A 15,000-nucleotide genomic window follows, 5' to 3' on the forward strand; every position below is an offset into this window, starting at 1 on the left:
CTCGTTGGGTGCCTCTGGCCTTTGAAGTGATACATTTTATCAAAATAATTTGTAGAGCACACTACGTGATGAGATAATCAAAAGAAATGATTATAAACGTACAAGTAAGAACATAAACTATAAAATCTATGAAGAGCTCAGTATAAAATTATAAAAGCTTATGAAAAGTTGAAGCTGTCATAGCACAAGCAACTCTTAAACAAAGATCACTTGACATGGCACGAGTAAGACTGTGTACAGCCCTCAGGGGGGAAAAGAACTTTTAGGGGATGGGCGAATGAAGAAGAGGAAATTGCTATCTCTAAGTTGATTGACTGAAGCAGTAAAAACAACCTCTGGTGGGTGCAGGCGAAGAAACAAAATTGATTATTTTCCGGCCTTCTTATCCATATTAGACAAATGTTAGAAACTAAAAATCGGTAAGTATCTTTTGTCGATAAACACTACCCTATATTCATCGGAAATTGCCGCAGTTCCGCTTATCAGAAGCGGAAATGTATCTCATATGTTTGTCAATGTGAAGTTATTCAATCCAGTCATTAAGAGTTTTGCACAATTGCCTCATCAACAAATCCGGATTTAGTTGTTAAAATCTGGACTTACATAGTAAATCCGAAATCATGGATGATAGCCTCTCTGTAAATTAAATTCAAATGTTTATCAGACCGCGGAATAGGCCATGTGAAGTACCTTGGTTTGCTCGGAGTTATAAGCTGTGGCAAAAAAATCATTGGCTTTCAGGAGTTTTCAAGACGATAGGCGTCTTTAATACTGTCCTTTGATAGTCTGCCACAAGAAATATCACAAGGTTTATTTAATTTTTAGACTTTCTAGCAACAAAGGCCGGGACTATGTAACTCATAAATTCATCGAGGGATCAGACCATATAAGATTGTCCAAAAACGTTTTGCATATAATAAACTGCGGCTAAATATAAGCTCCACCGGATGGAGGGTTGAGTTTTACGCTTCATGCCGGAACTTCGCCAGGTCCGTAGGGAAGGAGGGGGGGAAGGGGGCGATAGTTGCCTTCCCCCCCCCCCCCCCACCCACAGGCTGTGGAGGTCCAGGTGTTGACCCACGATTCAAAAATAGCAAATTGACTAAAAGATCATGAAGATTGAGGCAGCAAACCCAGTGAATAATACGGATTGTCAACTTTATTTCTATTTTTGCTCTTTTTAAATAGTGAAATTATTCTCTTAAAGTGTTAAATACGTACGTTAAGTAGTCTCTGCGCCAAAAAAATTCCATTTTGAAGTTCAAAAGTTTGAGTAATGTTAAGGTTCACGTTTAAATAACTTCGCTTTTGGTTGCCTGTTTTGATATCAAGCTGTATCATACTGCCTTCAAAACGCACGAAATGTGGTCTCAGACAACCTAATTTTCAAAATTTCCCCCGCACCCCCTAGACCCCCGGACCTCCCTAGACGCTCGCGCCTCTGGCGCTCGTTTGGTCCGTCTCTAACGTTGGATCGCACCCTCCCTCTTCGCTCATTCATTTATTTTAATCAAGTTACCGCACTTTTGGCAATTGTACAAACCACGCTTGTCGGGCAACTATGTGGTTTGAATAATGAGAGAACAGAACAAATCGTAGTACCTTCAAACGGTGTAAAACTGAATGGTTAAGTTCCATTTATGCAGAAGAATCAGGGGCACCCAACGACCAATTTGTTGTAAAATGTATCATTATACCCCAGTTAATGAAAATAAATGTTATAAAGGCATTTTCAGGTGTTTTTCAGTGTTGCTGGGAAAACATTATTTGTTCTTTTTTCTCAGCAAGACACACAAGAAATTTCCCAGCCAGCTAGATAAAATTGGTTGGTTTCCCAGCCAGCTGATCAAATTTATTTCCCAGCCAGGAATTCCGCGCGCTTTCAAATCCCTCGATCCAAAACGACCAAACAAAAGCGACAAAACCGGGACAAAACAGGTTTTTTCCGCAAGCGCAATCACTCTGACCAGCCGTCGTATGTTTGTGACTATTCTCTGGGAGAGGGAAGTGGTTCGTTTTTTTTTTCTTTTTTTTGGTCGTCCTCAGTCTTCAGAGTTTCTACAGCCAGCTCGGGTTGAAATGCTAGAAAAATTCAGTAATTCCCAGGCAAAACCTCTATCAATAACAAAATTTCCCAGCCTGCTCATCGAAACACCTGTATTTTTGCCAGCCAGCAAGATTCCTCTGGGGAACAGATAATGTGAGGAACAGATTGGTTGGGTGCCCCTGAAGAATGAGGTTCAAAGTCGAAAAAAACTGATTTATTTCAGGGCGTTAATGGGACAAGGAAACCGTTACTCCACAGCACTTGGGATAATCATCACAGTCATTTTCTGTCATAAAATCGTTACAAACTTTATATGTTACCTCTTCGGAAAAAAAGTGTAAAATAATAGTATCAGACTGATCATGAGTTGCCCAAATATTGGATTGTTCACAAACATGCCGCCATCTGTTCATAATTTTTGGATGACTTGGTACTTTCCGTTTCGTTGGGAGACTGGTAAACATTATTCATATGTTAATTTCCGAGAGGCATTCCGTGGGTCAGCTGACGACGTAGCTTAAAATAGACACTTCTTCGAAAAATATCCCCTTGGAGAGAGCATAATTTCCCGCAATTCAGCAGTTTCTTTCGCTTGTTGGCAAGCTTGTTAAGCTCTTTCGGTTACTGCAACAGGAGCGAAACTGTTTGGCACTTCTAAAGCAATTTTCACACTGTCGAGAGACTTGCTTTAACTTCTTGTCTGTGTTTTTCTTCTGTGCACTTCACCGGAACATCACATGGCTATGAGCTTTGGTGCTTGTTTTGGGGCGAGATCAAGAGCAACAGAGCAGGTAATTGTTCACGCCAAGCTTTTATACAACTGCTAGTTTTTTACCCTTGTTTGTAACCTTACAATACGCAGTAAAAGTCATTCTGATGCATACTATTCTTGCATTAACCACGGTAAAAAATTATCCTCCTTCCTCCCAACGCAATGCTTTGGTTTTCCAAACGATGCGAATGACCAACCACGCTGCATAACACAAATGTTAGCTACTTTATTTTCTTACAGTTTATAGATTGTAAGCTTATACTATTAGCTTGTATTTATGTTATAGATATCATTCGGTGAGACATTAAAATCTTCACCAAATACTGCCATTATCTTCGAGAAATTTACAGAGGAAATGATTTTGTTCAAGTACGTTTCTTGAAACAACTCCATGGAAAGCCTGGAATGTTGATTTTCTCTGACAACGAAGGGAAATGGTAATTGGAATTGTGGAAAGCATGTGAAGTAGTTTTTCTTTTTCGGGACGCTAAAATTTGGGAAACTTTCCAGTGCAGTAAGCACTATTATCATTCCAGAAGTGTCTCGGTTAGCTCTTCTTTAACAATAGCTCGCGGTCGTTTATGCTCCATTTCTTTCCAAGAAAAACAAGAATGTTGTGCGAAAGTAAGCATCTACATGTGATGTTGAAACATTGTATTTTCATCGAGATAACTTAAACATGAAGCTTCATGACAAGTTTTCTTTAGGAAATGCCGTTGTGGTGCCAATCCTTTCCCAAACAATTAATTTTCTGCCATCAGTGGGCAGCGATATCCGACCGAGTGATTGCGATCTACAGTTTCGAATGTCTATACGTGAAATACCAGAAGGTTTTAGATTTATCACGAACACGTTCGTTATGACACCTGAGACTAATATAAGGAATTAAAAATGTATTTGCCTAACACATGCTCAACGGATGCATATTCAGCTGTTTCTTTGATTGTGGCTTTGATAGGACATTTGTGAGAAGTTCAAGTTCATATCCATTCCTGTTTTTGTTTTTTTGCTTATGTGAAATAATTTTGTAGAGCTCTCCAGCTGCATGTGCACTTCAAGAGGGAATAATCCTTTTTTTTTTTTTTTGTTCTCCTTGGATACAGAGTGTTTTTTTTTTGTTTCTGTCATTCCTTGCATAATGCCTCCTTAAGCACTTGTCCCCTCCTATGTTGGGAACATACTGTGCTTAACGTCTCAATGAAACTGTAAAGTTTGAGGTGGTTTGAGTACAATTCAATAAAATATTATTATTATTGTTGGCATCTGCAGTCCTGATGATTCCAAACCATTACAAATTATAACGCAGTTCTTCTCAAATCAGCCTGGGGACTCAGTGGTTCGTTGCATTTTTGGTTTTTGGTTGATAAGGAACTAAAAAACAAACAATCTCATAAAAACCGTAAAAGGAAGTCTTAGTCTTAGGAAGTCTGTCCTTGTGTGGGCCCATTTCCATCTGTAGGGCTAACGCTCACATGGTTCATATGGGATTGAAATCTAGCACTTCATATTACACTCTATTCAGTTAACTCTGTTTAAAATATAAGTGCTACATGGCCAACGTTTGTATAAACGTAAACTTTCCTTGTACTTGATGATATATAGTTTTGTTGCCAAGATTGATTGATATGGATTCCACGTTACAACTTGAATTTGTTTGCTCAGAAGCATATTAAAGATAAACTGTTTGAGTTCCAAATAGAGGTTAAAAACAGTAAGCATTGTATTGTCCTTTACATGTACAATACTGAACGGTTGCAGAGAAACATGAAAACTGTTCATCATCTGCAGTGTTATACATGCATCTTGTACATTTACCAAGAACCAATCCAAATTAGAAAATAATTGATTCACCTCAACCTATGAAATGACTTAAATTTATCTTTTTCTTATCAATTTAGTTGTTAAGAATTAAGAAAATTAATTTTATTTTCAATTTGATTCTAGTTACAGTTGTATTAGCTGTCATTTTTTTTTTAAATGATTAGATCTTTGGAAGTGTATGTAAAAATAGGTGAACATTTTGATGTGTCTACAGAGTACCCTTTTAAATTCATCTGTTTCAAGTTGCTATTATGAAACGTTGTATAAAGTAGTCTTCACTATTTGCAGGTCGAAGATTGCTGGTAAATATTTTCAAAGGTTGTTATTATGGAATTCCCTGAGTTGAGGGATCCCCTGACCTTTTTAACAACAAACATACACTCAAAACCATGTTCTCCCAAGTCCATCCCAAGAGTGCCACTGGTAATTTTTACTCTTTGTGACGATGAACCATGTTATTTTTTCAGTGGGTTAAAATCATTTTATCGCAATTCAAGAGATTAACCCTTTCACTCCTGTGGGGTTCCCCATTGACGAGTAAAATCGTCTGGCGTTAGACAGAGTAAAAATAATCCGTAAGTGTCACTCTTGGGAGTGAAAGGGTTAAGGGATCATACTATTAATTTATATATAAATATCTTGTGATAGCAGCTTGGTTTTTCCACTCCAGCTAACAGACATTCCCTTTTTGCTATTAGCGAGCTTATGCAACAGGACATCTGGAAGAGTCAGGATGGCAGAATGGTGAAAAAATGTCGTGCGAGACTGTGCATTCCCGATCTTACGCGACATTTTCTCGTCATTTTGCTGTCCTGTGGCGTAAGCTCGCTATTCACTGACAAGCCATACAATTTTTGTGAAAAGAAAATGTGGGATTTACACCAAGTGAACATGAACCATACAGATATAAAAGTTATTGACCAAGCGTGAGGTCAAGGTGGCTGGATATTGGCCAAATTGTTTTTAGGGACTGAGACGAAGTCGAGGTCCAGTTCATAAACACGTAAAAGAAGAACCAGGCCAATATCCAGCCATCTTGACCAAACAAGCTTGGTCAATAAAGGATCTATTGTATGGGATAAATCACCAAAAAATGTTCTTTGTACTTGTTTATTTTCTTGCAAGACTAAGTGTCTGAGTAATCCTGAGTGGGTAAGAAAGCTCCATCTTGCCTGCTCAGGTAGCCAATTACAGCGTGGGATTTGGTTTATCTTGCCTGATGGCGGAGCTAGTCATATAATAATTATGTTTTATTACACATAACGTGAGAATTTTATTCCATATTTAGCTCATTTGTACAAATCTGTACGCTGTATTTTCACATGTGAAAAAAGTCTATACAGCCAATCAGAATGGCATACAGCTCTTTCATGTGTGGAAGTATAACCAATCAACGATAGCGTAAAGGTCTTTCCAAGCCAATCACTCATGCATCTCGTGCAACTCGTGCAAATCTTACTTTGTTATTGAATTAAATTAAATTTGCATTTGGTTCTATTGTTAGTGAGTTTTTGTTTCTAATTTGCGTTGAGAAAAACTTTTTCAAAGAAAATTCTCGTCTTACATGTAATAAACAGCTCATGACATAGAAAGTGCTTTGTACGGGGTTGTTTTCACTCGTCGTTTGTGTCAAAAACCCTCACGCACTCGTACCTCGCTCGTTCGAGTTTTTGACACAAACAACATTAAAACCACTGCACTTTCTATGACAAACTATATTTATTACTTTTTATTTTATTAATTTTTATTTTATTAATAAAATAAAATAAATACACATAACACGAGAATTTCATTCCATAAAGCTCATTTGTAGAAATCTATATGCTCTATTCTATTTTCACATGTAAAAAAAGTCTATACAGCCACTTAGAATGGCGTACAGCTCTTTCACATGTTGAAGTATAACCAATCAACTATGGTGTTAAGGCCTTTCCAAGCCAGTCGTGCATCTCGTGCAAATGGTACTTTGTTATTGAATCATTGACTAAATGAGACTTTATCCTGTTTATTGATCGTACTTAGATTGAAAAAAAAAACCTTTTGTAAGTGCATTTATTTTTTCCGTTCAGCACTTTATTTCCTTGATGTACATGTACTGCGATATTTTCCTTTGCTATTAAATTTGCATTTGGTTCTATTTTTAGTGAGTTTTTGTTTCTAATTTGAATTCAGAAAACTATTTCAATGAAAATTCTTTTCTCACTTGTTGTTTGTGTTAAAAACCCTCACTTGCTCGTAGCTCTCTTGTTTTTGACACAAACAACTCGTGAATAAAACCCTGTACACTGCACTTTCTATGACCATAAACTATATACACAGCTAACCCTGTGGGTACATGTAATAAAGTGTTTGTTGAGGGGACTGCTATCATGTTCTGGTATGATATGATTACTGTCCCAGTCGTTTTAGTTTCTGTTGACAAGAATTGTAAATCCTTGTGGCACTCTACATGATTGTAACAATTAAGTGCATGCTTGTGCTTGTACTTGTAATGTGAAAATGTTGTGATGGGGAAGATAACAACTTGCTTCAAAGTATTGTACATAAGGTGGCCATTTTGTTGTGAAACTGTATGTACAGTAGATTTTTTTGACCTTTTTTACACTCTTTAGTCACTGTATTAATAATTTTGCTTCTGGTGGTGGTCTTTTTTTACGTAGGCGCAACAAACTTGTAACATTCTCATTGTTATTTAATTGCTCTGCCAGCTTGTTTTAGCCCTTATTCCTTATTTGTTATGTTGAAAGCATTATACTGGAATAGACTTTTTGTACTGGTATTGCAAAATGAGTCCATGATGTCATAAGGATTTCCCTCCATTTGATTGTCAGAATTTCTGGTTTAATTTTATGCGGCATGAAACATTTTGAACAGTTTTAGTGTTAGAATTCTGTATTTGTTTGTCATTTCTCCTTTTTATGGGTTGTTCTTACTGTAAGCCAGATCAATTTTTTTTAAGTTAAACATTTGTGATTTCCTCATTAGGTTGAGGGAAATGCCATCATAAGTAATCCTTTTTACTGAGAATTGTTCTTTAATTATATGCTTATTTTAACTCTAAGTTAAATTTCCTTTTTAGGTTTAATATTGATCCTTGGTTTTTTTTTTAAAGCAAAATTTAGCACTCCAAATTTAACAGAGGGTGACATCATGGGATTTGTCCTGTCTTGCTCCTTGAAAAGTTACCAAGTCTCAGTAAATATATCATTGTGGCTCCTTCTGATCATGATTTCTCTTGGAAAGTGTAAGAAATTAATTTTGTCAAGAATTAGGAGCAGCAAGTCTCAATGTGGTATCTAATTTTCCAAAGAAATTACATGTGTATGTTTTCACACAGCAACGCTTTGCATATTGATATGATTTGTTTTAAGGCTTAACATGGTCATTGTAATGCAAATTTCCTATATTAGCTTTGCTGTTGAAAATAACAAGACTGTTCTGCCTGAAGGCTTTCATGTAGTTTTAAAGTAAAAGTTGATTTGAAATGTCGTGTACAAAACATAGATATGTTTGCATTCAACCCATTTTACTGGCTATTTAGCTTTATTTTCTACAAATTGTTGAGGGAACGCCTCCATTTGCAAGATCATGTGCGCATCATGTGTCAAGCGGAAGTGATTTTTCTTTTTGGACTTCCGTTCACCCATCATGCTCTGCTTTTTGGGCCACACCTTCCTTGGAAGTGTGGGAAGAGATCCGAAACTCGAAACTCGTCAAATTCGCCATGATTTTGCGGCTTAAAATCAGATAAAGAAGGCTTTAGTTTGCGTTAGTATCGACAAAGGCTCTTCGATGAGCAAAATGAGCGAGTTATGGGTCTGTTTTCCTTGCTGTGTCGCGGAACAACCTCAACCGGTACGAGCGGTGTTGTCTGGCAAGTCGAATTAAGCGAAGATACATTTTTAGTTTACTGATTCCTTCATCTTCTTTTGTTTTGCAGAGGAGAAGGAGGATCGATAGGTCGATGATTGGGATGCCAACGGATTTTAAAGTGAGTGAGCTTGTCATGGTTTGTTTCTCACCATGAGATTATATTGATAAGTTATGTTTTCGACTTCTTAAATACTGTAAGCCTCAACTTTGATTTGTCAATTGTTGCAGCATACTGGACACATAGGCAGCGGAGACATGGCCTCAGGATCTGATGTAAGTGAAACTGTTTTTCACTTTCTGCCCATTAAAACAGTTATGTCCATTAAAAACGAAAATGGTCCCTAGCAATTTATTTACTCAAAGGAAATTACCCTGAAATTGACTCGGTTGTTGGAGTTTTTACAATTGGCATTTGTCGCTCTCGTTGACCCCTCGTGTTATTTTTCTCACCTCCCGATAGCTTGGAGCCTTGTTTTGAGTTTGTGAAAAAAAAGGAACAATCACATGCTTTAGTTGTGTACCGTTTGTATTTTCAGCTCGGTTCGATTCAAGGACAAATGCAATCAAAAGGAGGATACCAAGGAATAAGCGTACCGGTGACTTGCACTCCGGTCGGAATTCCAGTCGGCGGAGGAAATTAACTTTCACAAATCTGTAGAGAAAGACAGTAAGTGAGCAAGTTGCCCTTCCTCCTTGTTTTCATTTTTCTTTGCTTTAGTTCTAACGAACAACGAAATTAAAATTCTTATTATCATATGTAATTTATTTCAGTTTAAATCATAAAATGGCTGATGTTGATGTAAATAGGATTGTTGTATATAAGCACTCAAGCGCAACCGGAATTTTCCTGTTTACCAAAAAACTGTGATTTGTAATTTTTTAGTAGCGTTCTTTAAAGAATTTTTAAATCACAGTATTGGGAAGTATGATTTTCTTAACTTAAAATGTGATTTCTTGTTGAAATTTTGCTCCTGCATCAGATGTCACCTGTTGCAAAACTAACTTTATTTTCTTAATTTAATAATTTTTGGGTACATAATTTTTAACTAGTTAACCCATTCATTCCTCAGCTGCTCTAGGAACCCCCCAGCTGACTTGTAAAATCATCTGGCGTAAGACAGTAAACTCTTTGAAGTCTCACTCCTAGGAGACACTGGGATAATGTCTACAAAAACCATTTTGTTGATTTTTATTGAGTCAAGGAGCTGACAGGTTTTTGGAGAAAAGGGAGTCTTTTAAACGATAGTTACAATTCTCTCTCAAAAAAAGGAAAAAATAGTGAATTTTTTGTAGACTTGTCTTGAGCAAAAACAGTTTTCACTTTAAATGCCACATGCAATCATGGAAACCTGGGTCCATCTCCTTATGGCCAAATTTTGCTGTTTATTTATTTTTTGATGAGAAACATGACTTTTTTAATGTAATCAGGGCTTGAAATTAATGAAAAAATCCAGTCGCATTTTGCGATAAGATAGGAAAATTTAGTCTCAATTTCCCAAATTTTAGTCGCAAAATTGCCGTGCTGCATTGTGTTGTCAGTGGTTTAGAAAAAGTATGAGCCCGCAATACTTGTGTGTAAAGAAACTGCTGAAAATGGCGAATGATCGAAGGAATGGAGCTGTGCACGTAACATCGCAGCTAAATTACTATACAATTATGCTACCTTCAGAGAAAATTCACAGTGAGAAACAAAATAATTTTGTCATTTATTTATTTATTTATTTATTTATTTAAGCAAAAGTAGCAGCAAAGTGGCAACTGCTAATCCTTTTGTTTCGAAAGAATGAAGGTGACAACAAGTCGCAAATTTGCGACTTCTCCAGATATTTTAGTCGCAAATGCGACGTATTGGTCGCAATTTCGAACCCTGGTAATGCTATCTTAGCTTACCTGTGACGGCATGTGAGTGATCCAAGGGCAGCTAATTTCTTTGATTTTGTAACCCCTAAGTGAAAACAACCAGTATAAGGCCTGTAGAGCCCCACGGACTAAAGTATTGTTTATCCAAGGATATGAATACAGTGTAATAGGATTATTTTATTTTTTCAAGTCATACAGTTGTGTCAAGGTAATTATTGCCATTTTGCAGACAGCAATCTTAAACCATTGTGGCATGGATAGTTTGAATTACAGCTCATTTTAGTTACACTTTGAATCAATTAAAACACACCAATTAATAAAATAGTTAAGACCAAAACCCAACCAGTCAAGTGAGTGGTTAAGCTGGGAGTTCATTCCAGTATCTGAAAAAGGACATCTTAAACAAAGAACAAGCCTTATTTATTGAGGGTAACACACAACAGTGCAACTGAACTTTTGGCCCATCTTATGATATTTATCTGAGACAAATTCACTGAAATCAGTTTATATAAGACAATACCCTGCGAGTGGTTGGTTTCTCCCACGCTTCTTGAGAGAGAAACCACTGCGAGCAACCGTTCGATTTTCCATCGACCATGTGCAAAGTACGCAACAACAACAACCTTTATTCACACTATTCAGGAAGAATAAAAAGAGGAAGAAGAAAAAAAAACTGCTATTCCTGTGGCCAGTACTATATGCATACAATTTTTGAATTAGTGTGCAACAGCCAAAGTAGCAAAGCTTTCGAGTTGGCTGCTGCTTATTTCCAAGTAAAGAAAGGAACGAAGGAAACAAATAATACTTTAGACTAAGCTAATTCACAAGGCAAGAAGTGTTATGAAGACGGAATGGAGATGTTATATCAAAAATTACTTATAGAAAAGTCAGAAGACAAAAATAAATATGGTTACAAAGTTACAAATTTAGTTGGAAATTCAAAACTCTGCCTGCTATTTAGAGATGATTTTTAGACCGCTTTTTAAACACGAAGGCGCGCTATATAAGGAAGTCTTCCCTTGGAAGATCGAGGCTCATTTGTCAGTCACCGTTGACGTGCACGGGACTATGAAAGGTGTGGACGCAACCGAGAGCTCTGTGATAATTTCTTCAATAAAAAAGCCCCCTATGGCAATGTGTCCGTAATATGCCATAAAATGTTATCCGTCATTCTTTTTTCAAATTCCCAGTCACTTTTTTTTTCGCGCTAGAAATATCTTTTCGGGCTTCCGTCTCTGTGTTGCTGTTTGTTGATCACCATCTTGGATAATTAATCAGTCATGTTTGAATTAATTTGAACAAAAGCAGTGCGTGAAGCGCCCCCTTTTATAGTGCATCTTCGTGTTTAAAGCTAGTAATAGAGAACCGTTTCAAGTTTGTTGGTACCTTTTCCCATAATTTAGAGGCAACATACAAAGGTAAATGTGGCATTGTTGGTCCTTACTTAGGAATCCCAGGTGTAAATTTGGACAGGGAATCTTTCAAATCTTTGTCTTTTAGCCTGTGTAGTTAGTTGTCAAGACCTGTTTCTGGCCCTTGATCATGGTTCTGAACTTACTTCCTTATTTGGCATGCATACAGTAAGGCATTGGTTTTGGGAATTATTTGAAGAACCCACACATTGTTCATGAAGAGTAGAGGAAGACCCCCTGGTGTTATGGTTTGTCCTCCTTTCACATACATGCGTGGGTTGAGATCAAGTATGTACTGATAGTGGCAGCCAGAGGTGCCTTTACAAGCTGGCATCTGATCTCACCCTCGCTGGTTTATAAATCCTAAACTATAAACCATTTTGCTGCTTTTTTTTGCAGATGGTACTTTATATATTGAGGAATCAACAAGCAAGCCTTCAGAGGAAGAAATTATAGGACAAAATACAAAGACAACAAACTTAGGATCACTTAGGAAAATAGTGATTGTGTTGTTGATTCCATTTTGTAAATAACTTAACAATTGTATGTTTTATATCCCATTAGAATTAGTTTCATAGCATTCAACTGTTTAAACCAAGAATTTTACTAGCTGTGTATCATAGCTAGGTTACGTTGCTTGGTTTTTGCGAAGTGTTCGATGAAAAAAAATTACTGTTAATTCCACCCTCTTCCTTCATAAAACATCTGGTCCCAAATTCACAGCATATATGGTTTAATCTTTGCCACCTGTGACACTCAAGAAGGCCTTTTTTGAATGTCTCTTTCTAAACCTGTTTATAGAGTCTAGTAACAAAGCCAGCGACAATTTCAGCTTGGAAGTGCCACCCTTCAAAATGGACAGACGCCAACAATTTGTGATCTGAGATTTTATGCTGGATAAGAGAGACTTGATCAAAACTGTTTTTTTTTTTTTTAATCTGACTATTTTTCTTGTATTAGTACAAAAGTGTGGAAATCCCTGTCATGCATTTTAATGTTTAAATCGCTACTGTACAAAACCATCTCTTGTTCTCTTGATTTTGTTATAAATCTCACTTCTTTGGAGTCATCTCCAAGGATTTACTTTTTTTTTTGCCATCAACTCTTAGAAAAAAAAGTGCAATCACTTTAGCTGTAATCATTATATGATGTACAGTTGATGCATCTTCGAGTTTGTTAGGATTAAAAAACGAACAAAATGATGTCAGGAATTTATACACAGTAGTTGAATATTGACCTTGTCGCGTAAGTCAGAAACTGGAACATCAATGGAGTGTGTAGTTTTACTTAAACACTTTTCAGTCGCATTGCTGTCAATTTCGAATTTCTTGTTTAAACTTGCCATTGCATTATCATCATGAAATATGCTTTAGTTGTCTGGATTCTCATATGGTGCGGGACGCCTGAATAGAAGATCAGGCTATTGAGTGTATTTCGTGTATTCAGACTTCTCTAGTTGCTAAAGCAATTTCTGGATCCTTTATTCATTGATGGTCAAAGAACCCCAGTATGTTAACAGCGTTTCTTTCTGCAGACCTATAGTGTGCAATTATATATATTGTTGATCAATATTTTGCGTTTCTGCTTCTATGCTTTTTAACTTCTCAGTTTTTGAAAATTTGTGATCAGTGTTGAGACTGAAAAGTGAATAAGGTATACTTCTTGGCAGGTTACAAGAATCCCTTAAAGGACAATATTGATTTTGGTTTTATCTCCAGCGTACTGTGTTTCACTGTACACAATTCGTATTAAAAGAACTTCAATGAAGCTGCACATAGATCTTCGTGTTTGTCTGAAAAGATAACTTTTTGTACGTTACATTAGCACTAAACGAATTACATGAAGATTCAGCCAGATGGGTGGCTCACGAAACAAAGAAAGTCGTAAAGTTTGATGGACTTCCTGACCTTGCCCCATTTGTTGAAACGATTGATAGCGCTATCCTCTGGATAAATCACTATCCAGTGGATAATTCAATTGGTTTTGCTAGGGTTTATCCGCTGGGTAGTGCGTGATTTATCCGGTGGCTAGCGCTATCCATCGTTTGAACAACTGGAGCCTGTACTCACGTGAAATTTGGTAGTATAATATGTTATACTGGAAATACTCTAGTGCTAACGAAGGAGGGGTATTTGTTTTCTTCCGTCGTGAAGGGAGAGTTTTTTCGCTCGGTCTAGGACAAGCTTTTACAATTAAAGTGAGCAACTATCACATACGGGTTATTGACCAAGCGTGAGGTCAAGATGGCTGGTTATTGGCCAGGTTAATATATATTTTTTTTTTGCGTGCCTATTCGTCGAGGTCCAGAAACAGAAACAGAAGGAGGCTAATATCCAGCCGTCTTGACCGAACACGCTTGGTCAATAAAGGATTTATTGTATGGGATAAAACAAAAAATGATCTTTGGTCTTGCGGGACCAAGCGAGACATCTCGAGCGAACAAGATAGCTCCATCTTTGTTGGGTGTCGCGGGTATGGTGTAAGTTGTCCTGAATTCAAGATTTTGGAAAGCCAAAATCCTGCATTCAGATATACGGAAAGTATCCTAAACATCCACAAAAGCTAACCTTGGGCCCAAGGTTAGCTTTTATGATTATGAATACGAATATGTACCCGCGACACGCGACAGTTTTCCCACGACACGCGCCAGTTAGACTATCTCGTCGTTGTTTTTGAAAACAGTTTAGGGGAATTGTTGCAGATTTATAAGTCACACGCCTACTCGATTTTTAGGCGATTTTTATGAATTGGGACGCGAATCCAATCAGAATCGCAACCTAATCGACGTCAAAAAAAATGTTTGTTTGTACCCACTGAGGGCTAAAAGCCACTTGTGTAACACAACCATTACTTCAGAAACTCCTTCCTAACAAAGAACTCAACAATTGCAAAGAAAGTTTAACAAAATATACCTGTCGACATTTTATGACAGACAACTGATTATGATTTTGTTCAAATTACGTGGGCCGAATTTATTGAGCACCAACTTGCAACTAATTATAATTCTTATGATAAATGATTCTGCTCTCTAAAGAAAAAGAATTCTGGTCTTCGGATGTATTTTAAAGAACATAATTCACACCATAGTCAAAGCAGGCCTTGAGACTGAGTCTTAATTATCTTAATCAAACAATACTTGTATTTATTATGAAGGAAACACGTGGACCATTGAAATATCAACAAACGACAACGGTGACATGACGAATTTACGCCAA

The 15,000-nt window shown here is 37.0% G+C and overlaps 2 protein-coding genes across 3 annotated transcripts in view; one reads left to right on the forward strand and one right to left on the reverse strand.

Moving 5' to 3' along the window:
- Positions 1-15,000, reverse strand: part of LOC138008230 (uncharacterized) — a 101,961-nt gene that overhangs the window by 81,024 nt on the left and 5,937 nt on the right. The gene's annotated exons all lie outside the window — the stretch shown is intronic.
- LOC138008228 (CDC42 small effector protein 2-like) lies at positions 2,556-13,558 on the forward strand. Of its 2 annotated transcripts, none has more exons than XM_068855488.1 (5): positions 2,556-2,838; positions 8,581-8,631; positions 8,742-8,786; positions 9,050-9,180; positions 12,185-13,558. In XM_068855488.1, the coding sequence occupies exons 1-4, from the start codon at positions 2,785-2,787 to the stop codon at positions 9,152-9,154; spliced, it is 255 nt and encodes an 84-aa protein (XP_068711589.1). In that variant the 5' UTR covers positions 2,556-2,784; the 3' UTR covers positions 9,155-9,180; positions 12,185-13,558. The 2 variants fall into 2 exon arrangements, with proteins under 2 accessions (XP_068711589.1, XP_068711588.1); XM_068855487.1 differs by lacking the exon at positions 2,556-2,838 and adding an exon at positions 8,313-8,495.

Source organism: Montipora foliosa, chromosome 6, assembly GCF_036669935.1.
Source record: "Montipora foliosa isolate CH-2021 chromosome 6, ASM3666993v2, whole genome shotgun sequence".
Lineage (NCBI taxonomy): Eukaryota > Metazoa > Cnidaria > Anthozoa > Scleractinia > Acroporidae > Montipora > Montipora foliosa.

Bases quoted from the DNA above. Each gene is read 5' to 3' on its own strand.
- LOC138008228 (XM_068855487.1), top strand. From the start codon at position 8,433: ATGAGCAAAATGAGCGAGTTATGGGTCTGTTTTCCTTGCTGTGTCGCG. The intron at 8,496-8,580 runs GTACGAGCGGTG...TTTGTTTTGCAG, and splicing joins TCGCGGAACAACCTCAACCG to AGGAGAAGGAGGATCGATAG. The intron at 8,632-8,741 runs GTGAGTGAGCTT...CAATTGTTGCAG, and splicing joins GGATGCCAACGGATTTTAAA to CATACTGGACACATAGGCAG.